This window comes from Tasmannia lanceolata, unplaced genomic scaffold, assembly GCF_043159265.1.
Source record: "Tasmannia lanceolata isolate RefF3 unplaced genomic scaffold, GAP_Taslan_0.1 ptg000044l, whole genome shotgun sequence".
Taxonomy (NCBI): domain Eukaryota; kingdom Viridiplantae; phylum Streptophyta; class Magnoliopsida; order Canellales; family Winteraceae; genus Tasmannia; species Tasmannia lanceolata.
In genome coordinates, this window is record NW_027518721.1 from 24,199,534 (window position 1) to 24,213,711 (window position 14,178).

General features: G+C 37.2%; 1 protein-coding gene across 7 annotated transcripts in view; it reads right to left on the minus strand.

Annotated features, from left to right (window-relative positions):
• Window positions 1-7,689, minus strand: part of LOC143863526 (uncharacterized) — a 53,947-nt gene extending 46,258 nt beyond the window's left edge. For 2 of the 7 annotated variants that reach the window (XM_077374213.1, XM_077374212.1), the window contains exons 1-4: window positions 7,542-7,688; window positions 7,381-7,445; window positions 3,460-3,556; window positions 2,714-3,050 (exon numbers count right to left, since the gene is read on the minus strand). In XM_077374213.1, the coding sequence (XP_077230328.1) occupies window positions 2,714-3,016 (303 nt within the window). In that variant the 5' untranslated portion in view covers window positions 3,017-3,050; window positions 3,460-3,556; window positions 7,381-7,445; window positions 7,542-7,688. Of the gene's footprint in view, window positions 1-2,713; window positions 3,051-3,459; window positions 3,557-7,380; window positions 7,446-7,541 lie in introns of all 7 variants that reach the window. The other 5 variants (XM_077374216.1, XM_077374217.1, XM_077374214.1 and 2 more) reach the window with 4 other exon arrangements.
• Between the last annotated feature and the right edge of the window lie 6,489 nt (window positions 7,690-14,178).

Consider the following 14,178-nt stretch of genomic DNA (forward strand, 5'->3'; position numbering starts at 1 on the left):
ATGTACGATGGAGCAGTAACTAGTGTCAGGACCACGGATGGCACGTCTAGCGAGTTTCCAATTACAATAGGATTGCACCAAGGATCAGCTCTAAGCCCTTATCATTTTACACTAGCTATGAATGAGCTTACGAAGGCTATCCTGGATGAGGTGTTGTGGTGTATGTTATTTGCAGATGACATAGTATTAATCGACGGAACCAAAGCAGGAGCAAATGCTAAATTAGAGTTATGGGGAACTACTTTGGAATCCAAAGGTTTTAGACTGAGTAGGACTAAGACAGAATATATGGAATGCAACTTTAGTAATGTAAGGAGGCGGGATGAGGGTGTAGTAAATATGAGTGGATAGGAGGTACCTAAGAGGTATATCTTTCGCTATCTTGGTTCAATTCTACATAAGGAAGGAGAGATTGAAGAGGCTGTTAACCATAAAATAAGAGCAGGTTGGTTGAAGTGGAAGCTTGCCTCAGGAGTTCTGTGCGACCATATATCCCTACCAAGTTGAAGGGAAAGTTTTATAAAACATCTGTGAGGCCAGCCATGTTGTACGGCTCAAAATGTTGGGCCACCAAGAAGCAACATGTGCATAAGATGAGTGTAGCGGAGATGTGAATGCTTAGATGGATGTGCGGCCACACAAGGTTAGATAGAATTAAAAATGAAGACATTCGTAAAAAGGTGGTGGTGGCACCAATTAAGGAGAAGATGGGAGAGCACCGCTTAAGATGGTTTGGTCATATCCAATGTAGGCCTTTGGATGCTCCGGTGAGAAGAGGTGACTCATGCCAAATTGATGGAGTAAAAAGAGGTAGGGGCAGACCGAAAACAACTTGGGTAAAAACAGTGAGGAAATAGTTGATAGCTAGGAACATAACAGAGAACATGACCTTGGATAGGATAGAATGGAAGAAAATGATCCACATAGAAGAACCCAACTAGAGCCAGGATTAGAGCCGGGTAGATTCCTTTCACCTTCTTCATGGAATTTTTCTAAAGGATTCATTTAGTCGACCCCAACTAGTTTGGGACAAAGGCTTTGTTGAGTTGAGTCGAGTTGGTATTTTTAATAAGACCTGAACTTTATTAGAGAAACTTCATAAAATAGAGTGACCAAAGACGGTTTTATGAGGGTGTTAATACTTATATGTAGATGATTCTAGTGACGATGAGGTGGGAATTGATATTTATTGATTGAGAAGTAGGTTTCTAGGCCCTTCATTGCCTATGCCTCGGTTGGTATGTTGCTGGTAGTCCATGGTTGCAACAAGTGAGACAAATATTTCTTGATACAAGTTAGGATACATGCAATGTATTTGTATATTTTATTTTTAATTATAGAGAAGGACAGAAACTTATTGTTTCAAACTTTATGGTGCATTTCTTGGGCAATGGACATATATAAGCTGGTGGCACATAATTAAAATAAAATTTGGCACTTGTTGAATTTCAAACTCCATTAAATACTATGCTTGAAGTGGATTAGAAAATTGATATGACTTGCCAGGTAGACAGTTAAAGTAAAAGATAGCATGTCCAAAATAACAATTTCCTAGCTATAGAACAAAATAAATGACAATCGATACCCATTTCTAACACACTACTCAAAAAAATCCTGTTCACAGCTAAAGCAATGTCATAATTGATTAGTGCAAGTCAATATGGAGATCAAGTCACCAGACCGGGAGGCATGTCATAGTGTGGGGTCTACAAAGAAATATGAATTCAAATTGCCTTTTAGAGATTTAACTAAATCAAAGAGAGTTAAATCCCAGTAAGTAAACAAACAAACAAGAGTAAATAAGGTGGACAAGAGGATGACTCCTCTTTCAATTGTTGTGATAATTATGTTTGTTATAGGAAAATTAATTCTAAAATCTAAGGGTCAAAATACAACAATAAGAACCAAATAAATGATAGAACTGCAAAAGCTCAGTTGGTCAAAATCAATTCCTAAAAACAAAGAAAAAGACTTACACATCATTTCATTTCCATTGTACAGCAAACTACGTCAAGAACCTTCATACTTACAAGATAAGGATATCTACTACCCTACAATATTCAGAGAAATAAATGTACATGGGCATGATAACCATGGCTTGAAATTTCAGCCAAATTTCAAGGCCGACACTGAAAGCACATGAATTCGGTGTCGGCCCAGATTTCGAGCGAAATTTCAAAATTTCGACCAAAATTTCGGCTATTTCTACTTTTTTATTTTTTTGTGAAATTTTGGTACATGGCCAAAAAAATAAAATTATTACCGAATTTCGACCAAAATTTCGAAACCGAAATTTTAATCCTTGATGATAACCTTTGAAATATCACAAGCGGATGAGAATTTCTTTAAAGCAAAGTGGAGAAATAAGGGCGTGTTCGGCAACGCTTCTCATTCTCACCCAATTAAACGGGCGAGAAACAGATTGATGAGAATCTTAGAAACGACTATTAGTAGCTCCAAAGAATTCTTGCTTTTAGCCTAAAAAGAAGGCAAAAGTTTAGAAATGGGCTTAGTGGGCCGGATTGCCGAACACGACTTTTTGAGATACTTTTGCGCTTTCACATTCTTAATGCCTAAAAAAGTGGAGAATGCGGTTATTTAATGGTTGCCGAACACACCCTAAATGTACATGGGCATGATAACCTTGGAAATATCAGAAGTAAATGAGAGTTTCTTTAAAGCAAAGTAGACCACATAATTGGGAAAACCGTACCAAGGACTGCAACTGAAAGTTTGCCCATTGTCGCTTTTGGCTGGTAAGAACTTCTGGATTATAGGATCTTCTTTTCACTTGAGGTGGAGATGAGAATCCTTTTAATACTTTTGTAACCTGCCGCTGTAGTTTCTGAAGTTGGCTGTTACTGCTATCATCTTTAGATGAAAAGACTACAGATGGGCGTGGTGATCGAACGGTGGAAGTTGCAGCTGCGACCGCTCTTGCAACAACATCCTCAGTTGTCTGCACAAAATATGAAGTAGTCCATCCGGGGCTATCGGAACCTTCCTTTGTAGTCATTTTTACATTATTATCCCTATTAAGATGTCTATCCCTGTCAGTAAATGAATTGTTTCCAGCTTAGTAACACGGTCCAAATGCTTGAACATGTAATAGATAATAATAGTAGAATTACATCTCAATTAATCATGATTATCATCTTTCAAAAATATTAATCATAACTGGCTGCCTGGAAGGGAAATAAGATAGAGAAGAACCAGAGATCTTAATGCCTAGCGATTCAAAAGGGCAAGCAACCAAAAAAGGAAGAGGATGGTCAAGATGTAATTTGTGAGCTAGCAATATCCAATAAACATTAAAATGAAACTTCCCTTTATACTTAACAGTGCTAAGCCCAAGAGGGTTCGAGAAGAGAAAGAGTTGAAAAACAAGAAAACAGCAAAGAAAGAAAACAAGATAAAAATATAACCAATACCTTAGGGAATAAAAGAATAAGACAATACCTTAAGAAAAGAATTTCTAACAATCTTCAAAATAACAATAGGACCAAACTTTGCTGATTGTTGAGAAGTCATTGCACGAGAAAATCACCAAAAAGTGCTGCATAAAATTCATCTAAATGATTAGTGGAGGAATTCAAAAGGTTTAACTAATTGCACAAAACTCAAGAAATCTGAAATAAAGCCATCGCAAGAAAAAAAAAATGAGGTCTTCAAAAGATGGATAAATAAAATATTAAATTTGGAGAGAAATAAAATTGGAAAATTCAGTATAGATAAAAAGTTTATGCTTTCAACACCACCTGTCCTTTGTGATTCCTTATTAAAATGCTTACTCACTCACGTAATTCATGCACCTATTCAAACTACACCAAATTTCATTCCAACATGGCCTTCAATTTTAAACCCAAAAACATACACCATTCACCAACCATCATTATCCCCACACACTCCCTCAAAATTATTTAGCGTTGTTGCTGCTCATCATTTTCGCACAACAACGTGCCGTGTATATGGGATTACAATGCACTCAGCTGGTAATCCAAACCATAACTTTTACAAAGACCTTTCCACCCCACCTTATAATCCCTGCTAAAAAAATCAAAGATAATCTTTGGTTTCCCATTTCATGTTCCATCCCCCACCTTAACCTGAATTAGCCATGGATCCCATGAATGACAAACACTCATGTTCACAGTAGGATCTCCAAACTTCAAGTTCGGAGTGTTAAATTGCCAATTGGCTTCCTTGCTTCTCCTCGTTTTAATTTCTTTTTATTTGAGTGTGTCATCCCTATTTCCGTTATAATATCTTGTGTACTCCCCAACCACTACCCTTTTTTAATTGTAGCCAATTTATTGCAATCAGAGGGGACCGAGATAGTCGATACACAAGACAAAAATATAAAAGAAAAAGGCTATTCACAACAAAAAGAAAAAAAATCAAGGAGGAGGAGAATCAACCCAAACTACTATCTTCTTGCACTAACATTGAGCATTGGCTTTTGTCTCTTAAATCATTTACCATAACCATGGTTTTAAATTTCCACTGAAACCGACACAAAACTACCAAAATGTTTTTGTTTCCATCCCCACCGAAGCGACACTGAAATCAAAACGCTTACCAAAACCAAAATCTTAAGTGCATTCATGGTAAACTATATATATATATATATATATATATATATATATATATATCAGTATAGTTTATATAGTCTACTGATGTTGGCACTACCATGTTTTAATAGTTGCACAAACTCATCTTGTCTTTTATGTTTTAATTGGCTTCCCATAGATTTTAGGGAACCGTAATAACTTTAGAAAGCTGCTTAAAACAGCAAGGACAAGCTGAGTTAATGCAATTATTAAAACATGGTAATGCCAATTTCAGTAGCCTTTATATAATTAGATTTGTAAGAATTGCATGTGAAATGTCGTGTATGGATTATGTATAAATTTTTACATGAATTTCATGTAAAATTTAGTATGTACTGAATTATTAGACATGTGTGACAGGCAGCACATGCCACTAAGCGTTCGATGTTATTAAACCATTATGAACGGTTATCTTGCTTATATGATGGTTTCTAAGCATGTATTTTTTCTTATTCTCATGTTTTCTGAAGTTCCATATTAAAATTCTATTATTTGCATATGTTTCCTTACGTTTTTGTGATTTTATAGGATTTCCACCGAAATTTCAAATGGAAACTGGAATACTTCTATTTCCGTGGTGATTGAAACAGAAACCAAAATTTAAAACCTTGACCATAACATGGAAAAGTAACTCAACAAATTACTCAAATTGAGCATTGTCTGTGAAGCCATTGCACCGTATGCGCCTTACATTGACAAATCATGCAGCTTCATGATCTAGTTGTCATCTTGTAGATCATGTTTCCAGGCCTAAAACACATTATTAAAGAGAAGTTCAGGGTGGTAGCATTTGACCAAATGTGTCCCTTACAGCCAGTAGCTCATACGTCTCCAATAACTCAAGGGCTAGAACTGTTGGATATAACTCAAGGGCATAGTTGTCATTAATATACAGAGACTGAAGACCTTCCTACAGGCAGAATTCTCCACTGAGGACCTTGGTCGCCTACGGTATTTTCTAGAGATTGAGGTAGCTTATTCTGGCAGCAGTTTATCTCTTTCTCAACGAAAATATGTGCTAGATTTGTTAGAGGAGACTCGATTTGTGGGGGCAAAGCCTGCTGGTGTTCCCATAGATCCAAACACCAAGTTGCTTGCAGAAGAGGGAGACTTGATGGATGACCCTAGCAGGTACCGTCGTCTAGTTGAGAATCTTATTTATCTCACTGTTACTCGCCCAAATATCTCTTATGCAGTTGGGGTAGTTAGCCAGTTTATGAGTGCTCCATGTACCTCTCACTGGGCAACGGTAGTTCAAATTCTCCGCTATTTGAAAGGGGCACTAGGGAAAGGCTTGCAATTCAAGAAAAATGGGCATGTCAAGGTAGAAGGATTTTGTGATGCAGATTGGGCATGATCTTCAGCAGATAAGAGATCAACCATGGGTTACTGCACCTTTGTTGGCAGCAATCTAGTATCGTGGAAAAGTAAGAAATAAGAGATAGTTTCGAAGTCTAGCGCCGAGGCAGAGTACCGAGCTATGTCCCATACGAGTGGGGAGCTTCTTTGGTTACAGTCCCTCATGTCAGAGATTAGTTTTTCTGCTGCTTCTTCAGCTCAGCTTTACTGTGATAATAAGGTTGCGATTCACATATCCACCGATCTCGTCTTCCATAAGAGAACCAAGTATATAGAGATTGATTGCCATTTTATTCGCCAGAGAATCTATAGGGGGGAGTTACATGTTTCCTTTACTCGATATGTGGACCAGTTAGCAAACATTTTCACCAAATCCTTGCCTAAGTCTAAGTTAAATGATATTTGTAGCAAGCTGGGAATGTATAATATCTACATTCCAGCTTGATGGGGAGTGTTGGATATAGTGTATTTGCCTAAGGGCACAGTTGTCATTGTACTTCTCTTGGCTTTATATAAATACATTAGTGAGGGGGGAGTTTTTCCCTAACTCACTATTTTCTCTTTTTCTCTCACGTAACAAGAACAAACATTCTACTTGTGCCATTCAAAAAAATAAAATAAAATAATCATTCTACTTATTGGCATCCTCTGCTTTATCAAACTTTAACTCTTTATGTACACAAACAGGCATTCATTTTCTTTTCTAATTGCATGTAAGAGATGCCTCCAATCACTATTCCCATTTGAATAAGATTCACCGGCTTTTTAAATCAGCATAGAGTTAGAAGTTAATTCATTGGCTAACAATTATATTACATACAGTCAAATTTCTTTACCAAGAATCTATATATTATAAACTTCATATTTGATTCTGACTTTCCCAAAATTTATACTCTCTTTCCAATTTTGCCACTCATCTTCAGTACACCTCTCTTACTTCGTACGAGTATATTACTTGAAATTTACCTGAACTAAGATTTCAAAATTCTATAGCAGTATCACTTCGCTGAATTAATCAGGCCAAAAAAAACACTATTTTTTCTTTCTAACTCATCGTTCTAAACGCCTATCAAGGCACTTCTAGAATAAAATTTATAGAAAAATCAACACAAAAACCTTCATTAAAGAATTCATATATTCCTAAAAAGCATATCAATCCATGAAAAACTCATAACCTAGAAATTCAAAAAGAATACAAATGAAAATTTCTCCGTAAACCTTCTTTGATTGAGCAAATTAAAAAAGCAGAAAATCGCAGACTCACTTTTCAACTTAACCTAACCTAGTTCCAAAAAAAAAAAAAAAAAAAAACATCATCAAACCACAGAAAAAAAATCAAAAAATTAACTAACTTCAGATGAAAACTAAGTAAAAAAAATTAAATAAAAAAAAAAAACTAAAAAACACTTACCTAGAAGATTGAATCGAGGGGAAGAGAGTGTTAGAAAGCATAGAAGATTGATTCTCTGCAACGTTCTGAAAACCGAATGAGATTAGTAAACAAGGGAAAGAAAATAATATATAAATAATACATTAAAAAAGAGGGGTAAAAAAGGGATTTTAATTTTATACGAATACAATAATAAGGGGGGAGGGGAAAAGGGCCTCGTGAGCGTCGAACGTTAAACGGCATGCGGTCGGCACTGTACGTAGCCAAGGTGATTGTATTAGGGAAGAATCCAAGGAACTGCTTCTTTTTTTTTTGAAAGGGCTTATTTCTAGAATGCGCGGGGTGCGTAATGGGCATCTTTTACGGTCAAAGCGCAGGAAAGTGGGATCGTGGGTGTGTTTGGCGCCACGCGTAGGTTAGAAGCTCCCGTCGACTTTCTTGGTTTCAAATTTCGGTTTCCGGATGCATTTCGGTCCTCACCGATTTCAAAATTTCGGCCGTTTCGGAATTCATTTCGGTCCTCACCGAATTTCGGCTTCGAAATTTCAACCAAAATCCGGTACACCATTAAAAATATTATTTTATTTTATACCAAATTTCGGTCGAAATTTTGGAAAAATATTAAATAATTAAAAAATCAAGATTTTTCGTTGAATTTTCTTAAATTTTGGAAAATACGAAATTTCGGCTGAGATCCTATAACATTTCGAGTATTGTACATTTCGATTTTGGGGTTGACAGAAATCAAATTTCGGTCGAAATTTAAAACCATGCTTGGGTATGTTGTTGATGATATCTTGTTCTGGATTAGTTTTATCTTTGGTTATGTTAGAAGCTCCCTCTTTCAACTTAGGTTTGTTATTAAGGATAGCTTGTTCTGTATTAGTTTTATTTTTGGTTTGTTAACATGGTTTTTTTTTAAGGCAATGATAAATTCGCACTCCCTGTAGTGTAGGATAATTCACACCACTTTAATGTGAATTGACATTAAAAATCATTAAAGTTTGCCACATACCCTCATTTCAAGGGGTGCGGATAATCCTACAGGGGGGAGGGATTTATAATTACCCTTGCACCAAAAAAGAGCTCTTGATTGGATCCACGTCATCAAATGTAACTGATTTTACTTTTTCAACCAATTTTAAATTGTAACTGAAAATGACATGGATCGAATGAAGAGCCATTTTCTTGCTCTTTATGCAAGGGCTCCCTTGTATCTATCATTGCTCATTTAGTAATTACATTTGTGTTGTTTTTGTTGTAAAAATTAAGACAGAACATAATGTATAAAATAGAACAGAAGAATTAATTAGCCAAGGCACTTCCAGGAAGCTATCTTTATTATGTAGTTGTGCAAAGTTCCCTCCATCTTTTTCATTTGGAATCTTTTCAAAAAAAAAAAAAATATATATATATATAGAAGTTCCTCGGATTCTTCCCTAAAACAATCACCCTGGCTACATTATTAATAATTATTATGACTTGAAGTTCTTTCATGGTGCTCTCTTAAAGAGAAAGAGCTCCAAAGAACTTGAATGAGATGAGTGAAACTATCTCCTATTTATAGATGAAGGAGTGAAGGAGTTTGAATCCTAAATCTCCATGTGGGATTCACCAAATTTCAAATAATTCCCACCAAAGCATTTGAAAAGATTCTAAATGAAAAAGATGGAGGGAACTTTGCACAACTTTCAAGACTTTGATTTTTCCCTTCAAATTAATGGAGGGAACTTGCACAAGTCCCAAAAATTTGATTCCTCCCTTCAAAATATATTATTATTATATAATATAATTCATAATACCAAATACATTATTAGTAATATACTATATTTTATAATATATAACAGTTTTATTAACAGCTTACCATCTTGGACTAACCCATGTATACTAGGGACTAGGGAGACATGTACCCCCTTACGTATAGACCTGGCAAAAAGTGACCCCGACCCGCGGGTCCACCCGCCCCACCCGTAATTTACGGGGTCCGGGTCACTAACCCGCGGGTCCACCCGCCCCACCCGTAATTTACGGGGTCCGGGTCACTAGTTAGTGACCCGTTTGCAATTTGACCCGGCCCGTACGGGTTACGTCAAAATTGGGCCGGGCCGGGTGGACCTGCGGGTGCCCGTAAAAACCCACATTATTTAGATTTTATATTGTGTAAGCCCTTATAATCCCGTATTTTTCAGATTGTACTGTATGGACCACATCTTAGGATTATCTAAACCGTTCATGTGATGGAACACAATTTAAATAGGCTGTGTCCCAAAAATCATTTCCTTAGGATGATCTAGCCCTCTGATCTATAGAGGTTTCCATAAATAATAATGTGATTCCTACATAGAGCAGAGGGCTAGGATCATCCTATGGAAATGATATTTTGGGCTCAACCTATTTACGTTATTACCCATCACATGGACGGTTTGGATCATCCTATCATAGTGTGGGAAAAAACAGCAAAGAAAAAAGGAAAAAAAGGGTGATCCACAGGTCGATCCACGATTAGTGACGAGTAAATTTTACAGGTCATTTTTTACCCGGACCCGTACGGGTCAGGTCAAACCCTGCTCAGCCCACGCGTTTGCCAGGTCTACTTACATATAATGCAATGATTGGTGAAAGAACTGGCCCACCAATCATGTTAGACATGTGACCATTGAGCTTACCAAACATGTAATCCTGGTGATAGGGTTTCTCTTTGAGTCCCTGTTTGGATTCCATGAAAAATATTCCAGTGGAAATTTTTTTTCCGTAAAAAAGTTTTTCTTTCTACTATTTAGAGGGGAATGACATCAAAGCAGGAAATTCTTTCCAAAGTTCTCCAGAGAATTCTTCCAATCCAAAGAGGATCTTAACTTGATTGTATTCCTCGTTTATCATCAAATATTTCTAAACATTACCTTAAGAACAAAGTGTTCTAGAACAAAGTGTTCTAGATTTTTTATTATTATTACATGCTTGACCCTATAAGCTTAAATAAAAATATTTATTTTCTATTCAAATAATAGTTTTAATAAGACCAGTCCAATTCACGATTTTCTCATCCTATAATTATTTTGAAGGATTCCAAATGTGAGAATTCTAGAACTCCCTTGTCTCACCCGAGCAACGAAAACGTGATGAGTTTGATAAGGGATCCAAATCACATGCAATGTCAAACAATGCTTGAATAGGAGGTTTCCAACAAATTGGAGGATCCAATTTAAGAAGTGTAGGTCTTGATTTTCATTAGAACAATAAAGATTTTAGGTTTGGAAAATTACTTTGACTATTGGTACAATAATTGTAAAAATCACCCATGGCCCATTGTGCGTGCAGCATATCTGCACCACCTAGGGGTGCAATTCAGGTTGGGTTCAACACGAGCCTGACGGGTTGAACTCGAAAAAAGTCGGGTTGGGTTCGGGTTTGGATTGAGGGTTTAGGCAACCCAACCCGAGTAAATCCCGACATTTTTTATGAATTTTTTTTTTAAGCTTAAAAACTCGGGTCAGGTCGGATTCAAGTTCGGGTTGGAAAATAGGGTTCCTTGGGTTGGGTCGGATTGAGGGTTTAGGCAACCCAACCCGACCCGAATTGCACTCCTAGCACCACCACGTGACAAGGAAAACAAGTTCTCATCTTCTTATCATCCCTCCATAACAATAATGTACATAGGTATCCATATATAATGTTTTAAATAATGTGGGGCACGTCCATGACTCCCAACTTTTATGATTTTATCATATTGTATTTTTTAAAGTTTTCCCATTATATATATAGGGAATAGGGAAATGATATCAGCACAACCATGTTTAAAAAGTCTTTTGGGGGAGTTGCTACGGACCATCGCATAGGCATTTCTCCGACCAGCTGTTGCATGAGATAGCAGCCACAGATTTGGATTATTTATTTAATTCATCTAAGGTGGCTGCTCTCCCATGCAACAGCCGTTTTGAGAAATGCCTTCTCCGATGGTCCCTAGCAAATCCCATCTTTTAGTATTCAAAGAGCTGTCAAGAGATTATTACAGTTCCCAAAAAACTCTCAAAAGGCAATTAAAAAAGAAAATGCAAAGTTCTGTGCAATTATTAAAGGGAAATGATATTGCCCCCCCCCCCCCCCCCCCCCGGGGTTTCCCGTGAGAATGGTTGAATGGTTCACTCATCGAGGATAAATTCACCCCGCTTAACATTTTTCTTTGCCTTTAAAACTTAACGAATTACGTTAAGGGGGGGGATTTTATCCGTTAGAGGGGAGAAATATCATTTCCCTTATTAAAACATGGTTGTGCTGATATCATTTCCCTATATATATATATATATATATATATATATATATATATATATATATATATAGTCTTCCCATTATAACTAATTTAGTATAAATAGACAAAGTGATTTAACTTGCATGATGGCACTAACGTCCCCATATTTGTCCGCTTTACAACACAATGTCTCGTCAACACAACAATATGATAAAGCTCCATGTTCCCTAACATAGGCACTTTTGTCACATATCTTTACAAATTTTTTACTTCCTCTTCCCTAGTTTCATTTTTTATCTGAAGTTCTAGTGGAAGTCATTGAGTCCTTGTCCCCACATGTGGTAAAAGCGACTCAATGATCACTACTCATAATGACCAACCTACACTTTCTTGTCCCCAAAATGCCTAATTGACAAAGCCCCAGAAGAAATATAAATACTCAATACAAATACCAAACTACTTGGACACTACTTATAAGAATACTAGGGTACTGTTATATAATTTATTCTAGGGATTTATTAGCGTCCATCGCAGAAGGCATTTCGCGCGGATGGTCTGTTGCATGTGAGAGCAGCCACATAGGCTCACTTTTCAGCAGATTTTGTCTTCATTCACGATGTGGCTGCTCTCACATGCAACAGGCCATCCGTGAAATGCCTTATGCGATGGACGCTAGCAAATCCCAAGAATAAGTTATATAACAGTACCCTAGTAATCAGTCATCAATAGAACACAAGACATTTATCTCAACAAAGAAAAATATAAATACATCACAAATAAAAGTACAGGCCCATGTGAGGTCCATGATCCTACACTTAAACTAGAGACCTCGGCCGCATGAAGTAAATCATCACATCTATGATCTTACCTTTTGAATTCTTGCTAAATCCATTGGTAGGCAAGATATATCCTGGTGAACTGAAACATTTTAGTAGTCGAAGGATACCGAGTGGTGAGTGGAATAAGAGCTGATGAATTTTTACATCCCATATTTTCGGCAGATCTCTTAGCCCCATTCATCTTTTAGCACAAGTGTACTCGATTGGTGAGCTATTAAGCGCTCATTTAAGGGTGGTTGTTTCTAGGCAAACTTCATAGCTCTATGTTTTGGTAAAAGGGGTGAGCTCACATTGGAGGGCCCCAACAACTTCTTCTTTGGAATTCTAATTATAGAGCAAGGCGGAGATACGAAGCCTCGACCAATTGATCGAACTACAGGACTAAGCCTTATCGATTTTTGCTTCTAATCAGGTGGTTAGGATTGTTTGATCGAACAATTTTTAGGCCGTAGATGATCCAATTTTAGTGCAATCAAATCAATGATTAGGCCATTTAAAATCCAGGGTGGCCGGGGCCCACTAAGAGATTGTCCGGACTTGTCAAGTTGAAGCCCATGTGGACTGTAATGCACATGAGCTGCATTGGGTAAATTTCTCATATTAATTTCTGCATGAAGATTTCAAGAAATTTGAAAAGGAAAGGACATAGATATAGTGTGGAAATACAAAACAGGAAAAGCTCGTTTAAGAGATATTTATTGCCTTCTTATCAAGATCAGATGGTGATTAAAAAAAGTGGGCCCAACAAATCCCCACTTGCACGAGAACAATCTGACCATAAACTAACCTATTTGATCACTGATTTAGACAGTGATAAGAAATTGGATAATTACTCGTGATAAGCAATGTTCTAACGTCTATTGTTTGCACGGGACTAAGTCAAATCAACAATAAGTGGGCCACGCAATGGAAAAACCACATTGCAAAAGTCGTACGATGGGTCCGTTAAGGAAAATCTTAATCGTCCAATAGTGGTCTGCGGATGGATAGCCATCGTTTATTGTTAGGATGTATGCGTTTGTTGCTGGCTATTGCGCTAGAGCAGGGCGTAAAATCAGTTTTCGACTCACAATCAGTTATCAAATTCCAAAACAACGAGGGCGTACAAGGGTGTTTTTGTTTTGTTTTTCTGTCCATTGTAATTTGGGGGTAGTCCATGTCTGTTGGCTTCCTTCTTTAATGATATCATCTTGCCATTTTAAAAAAAACAAAAACAACACAGGGCATATAAGGATCATGACAAAGTTGAAATTGATCCGAAGGATCCCTTTGACTCCCCTAATGGAAAACCCATTATAAGGGGAAGAACTAGTAGGAGTGCAACTTGACTCGGGTTGAGCTTTTGCGAAAAATGAATTGGAATCAACACGAACCCAACCCGATTTTAAGGTAAAAGATCAACCTGAATTCCCAAAAATCGATCCGAGTTGCACCCCTAGGAAGAAGCACACATACCCTTGACAAAAGTTTTGACATTAGTAGCGATTTATTGTTTAGGGCACGTTTGACTACCATGAATTTTTATTTTTGTCAAGTAGACATGAGGGTGAAGTGGAGGAGGGTTGGCGTGTTTTTCACAGCCATCCCAAGCCACGATAAAGGAGGAGGGTTGGCGTCAGGACAAAGTACCACTCATTGGCATAAAAATGAGGGTCATCAGAATTCTTAAGTAGCTAAAAATAAGGGTCACACTCGTTGAGATGCTTAGGATATGGCATAAGGTGTACTGAGTTG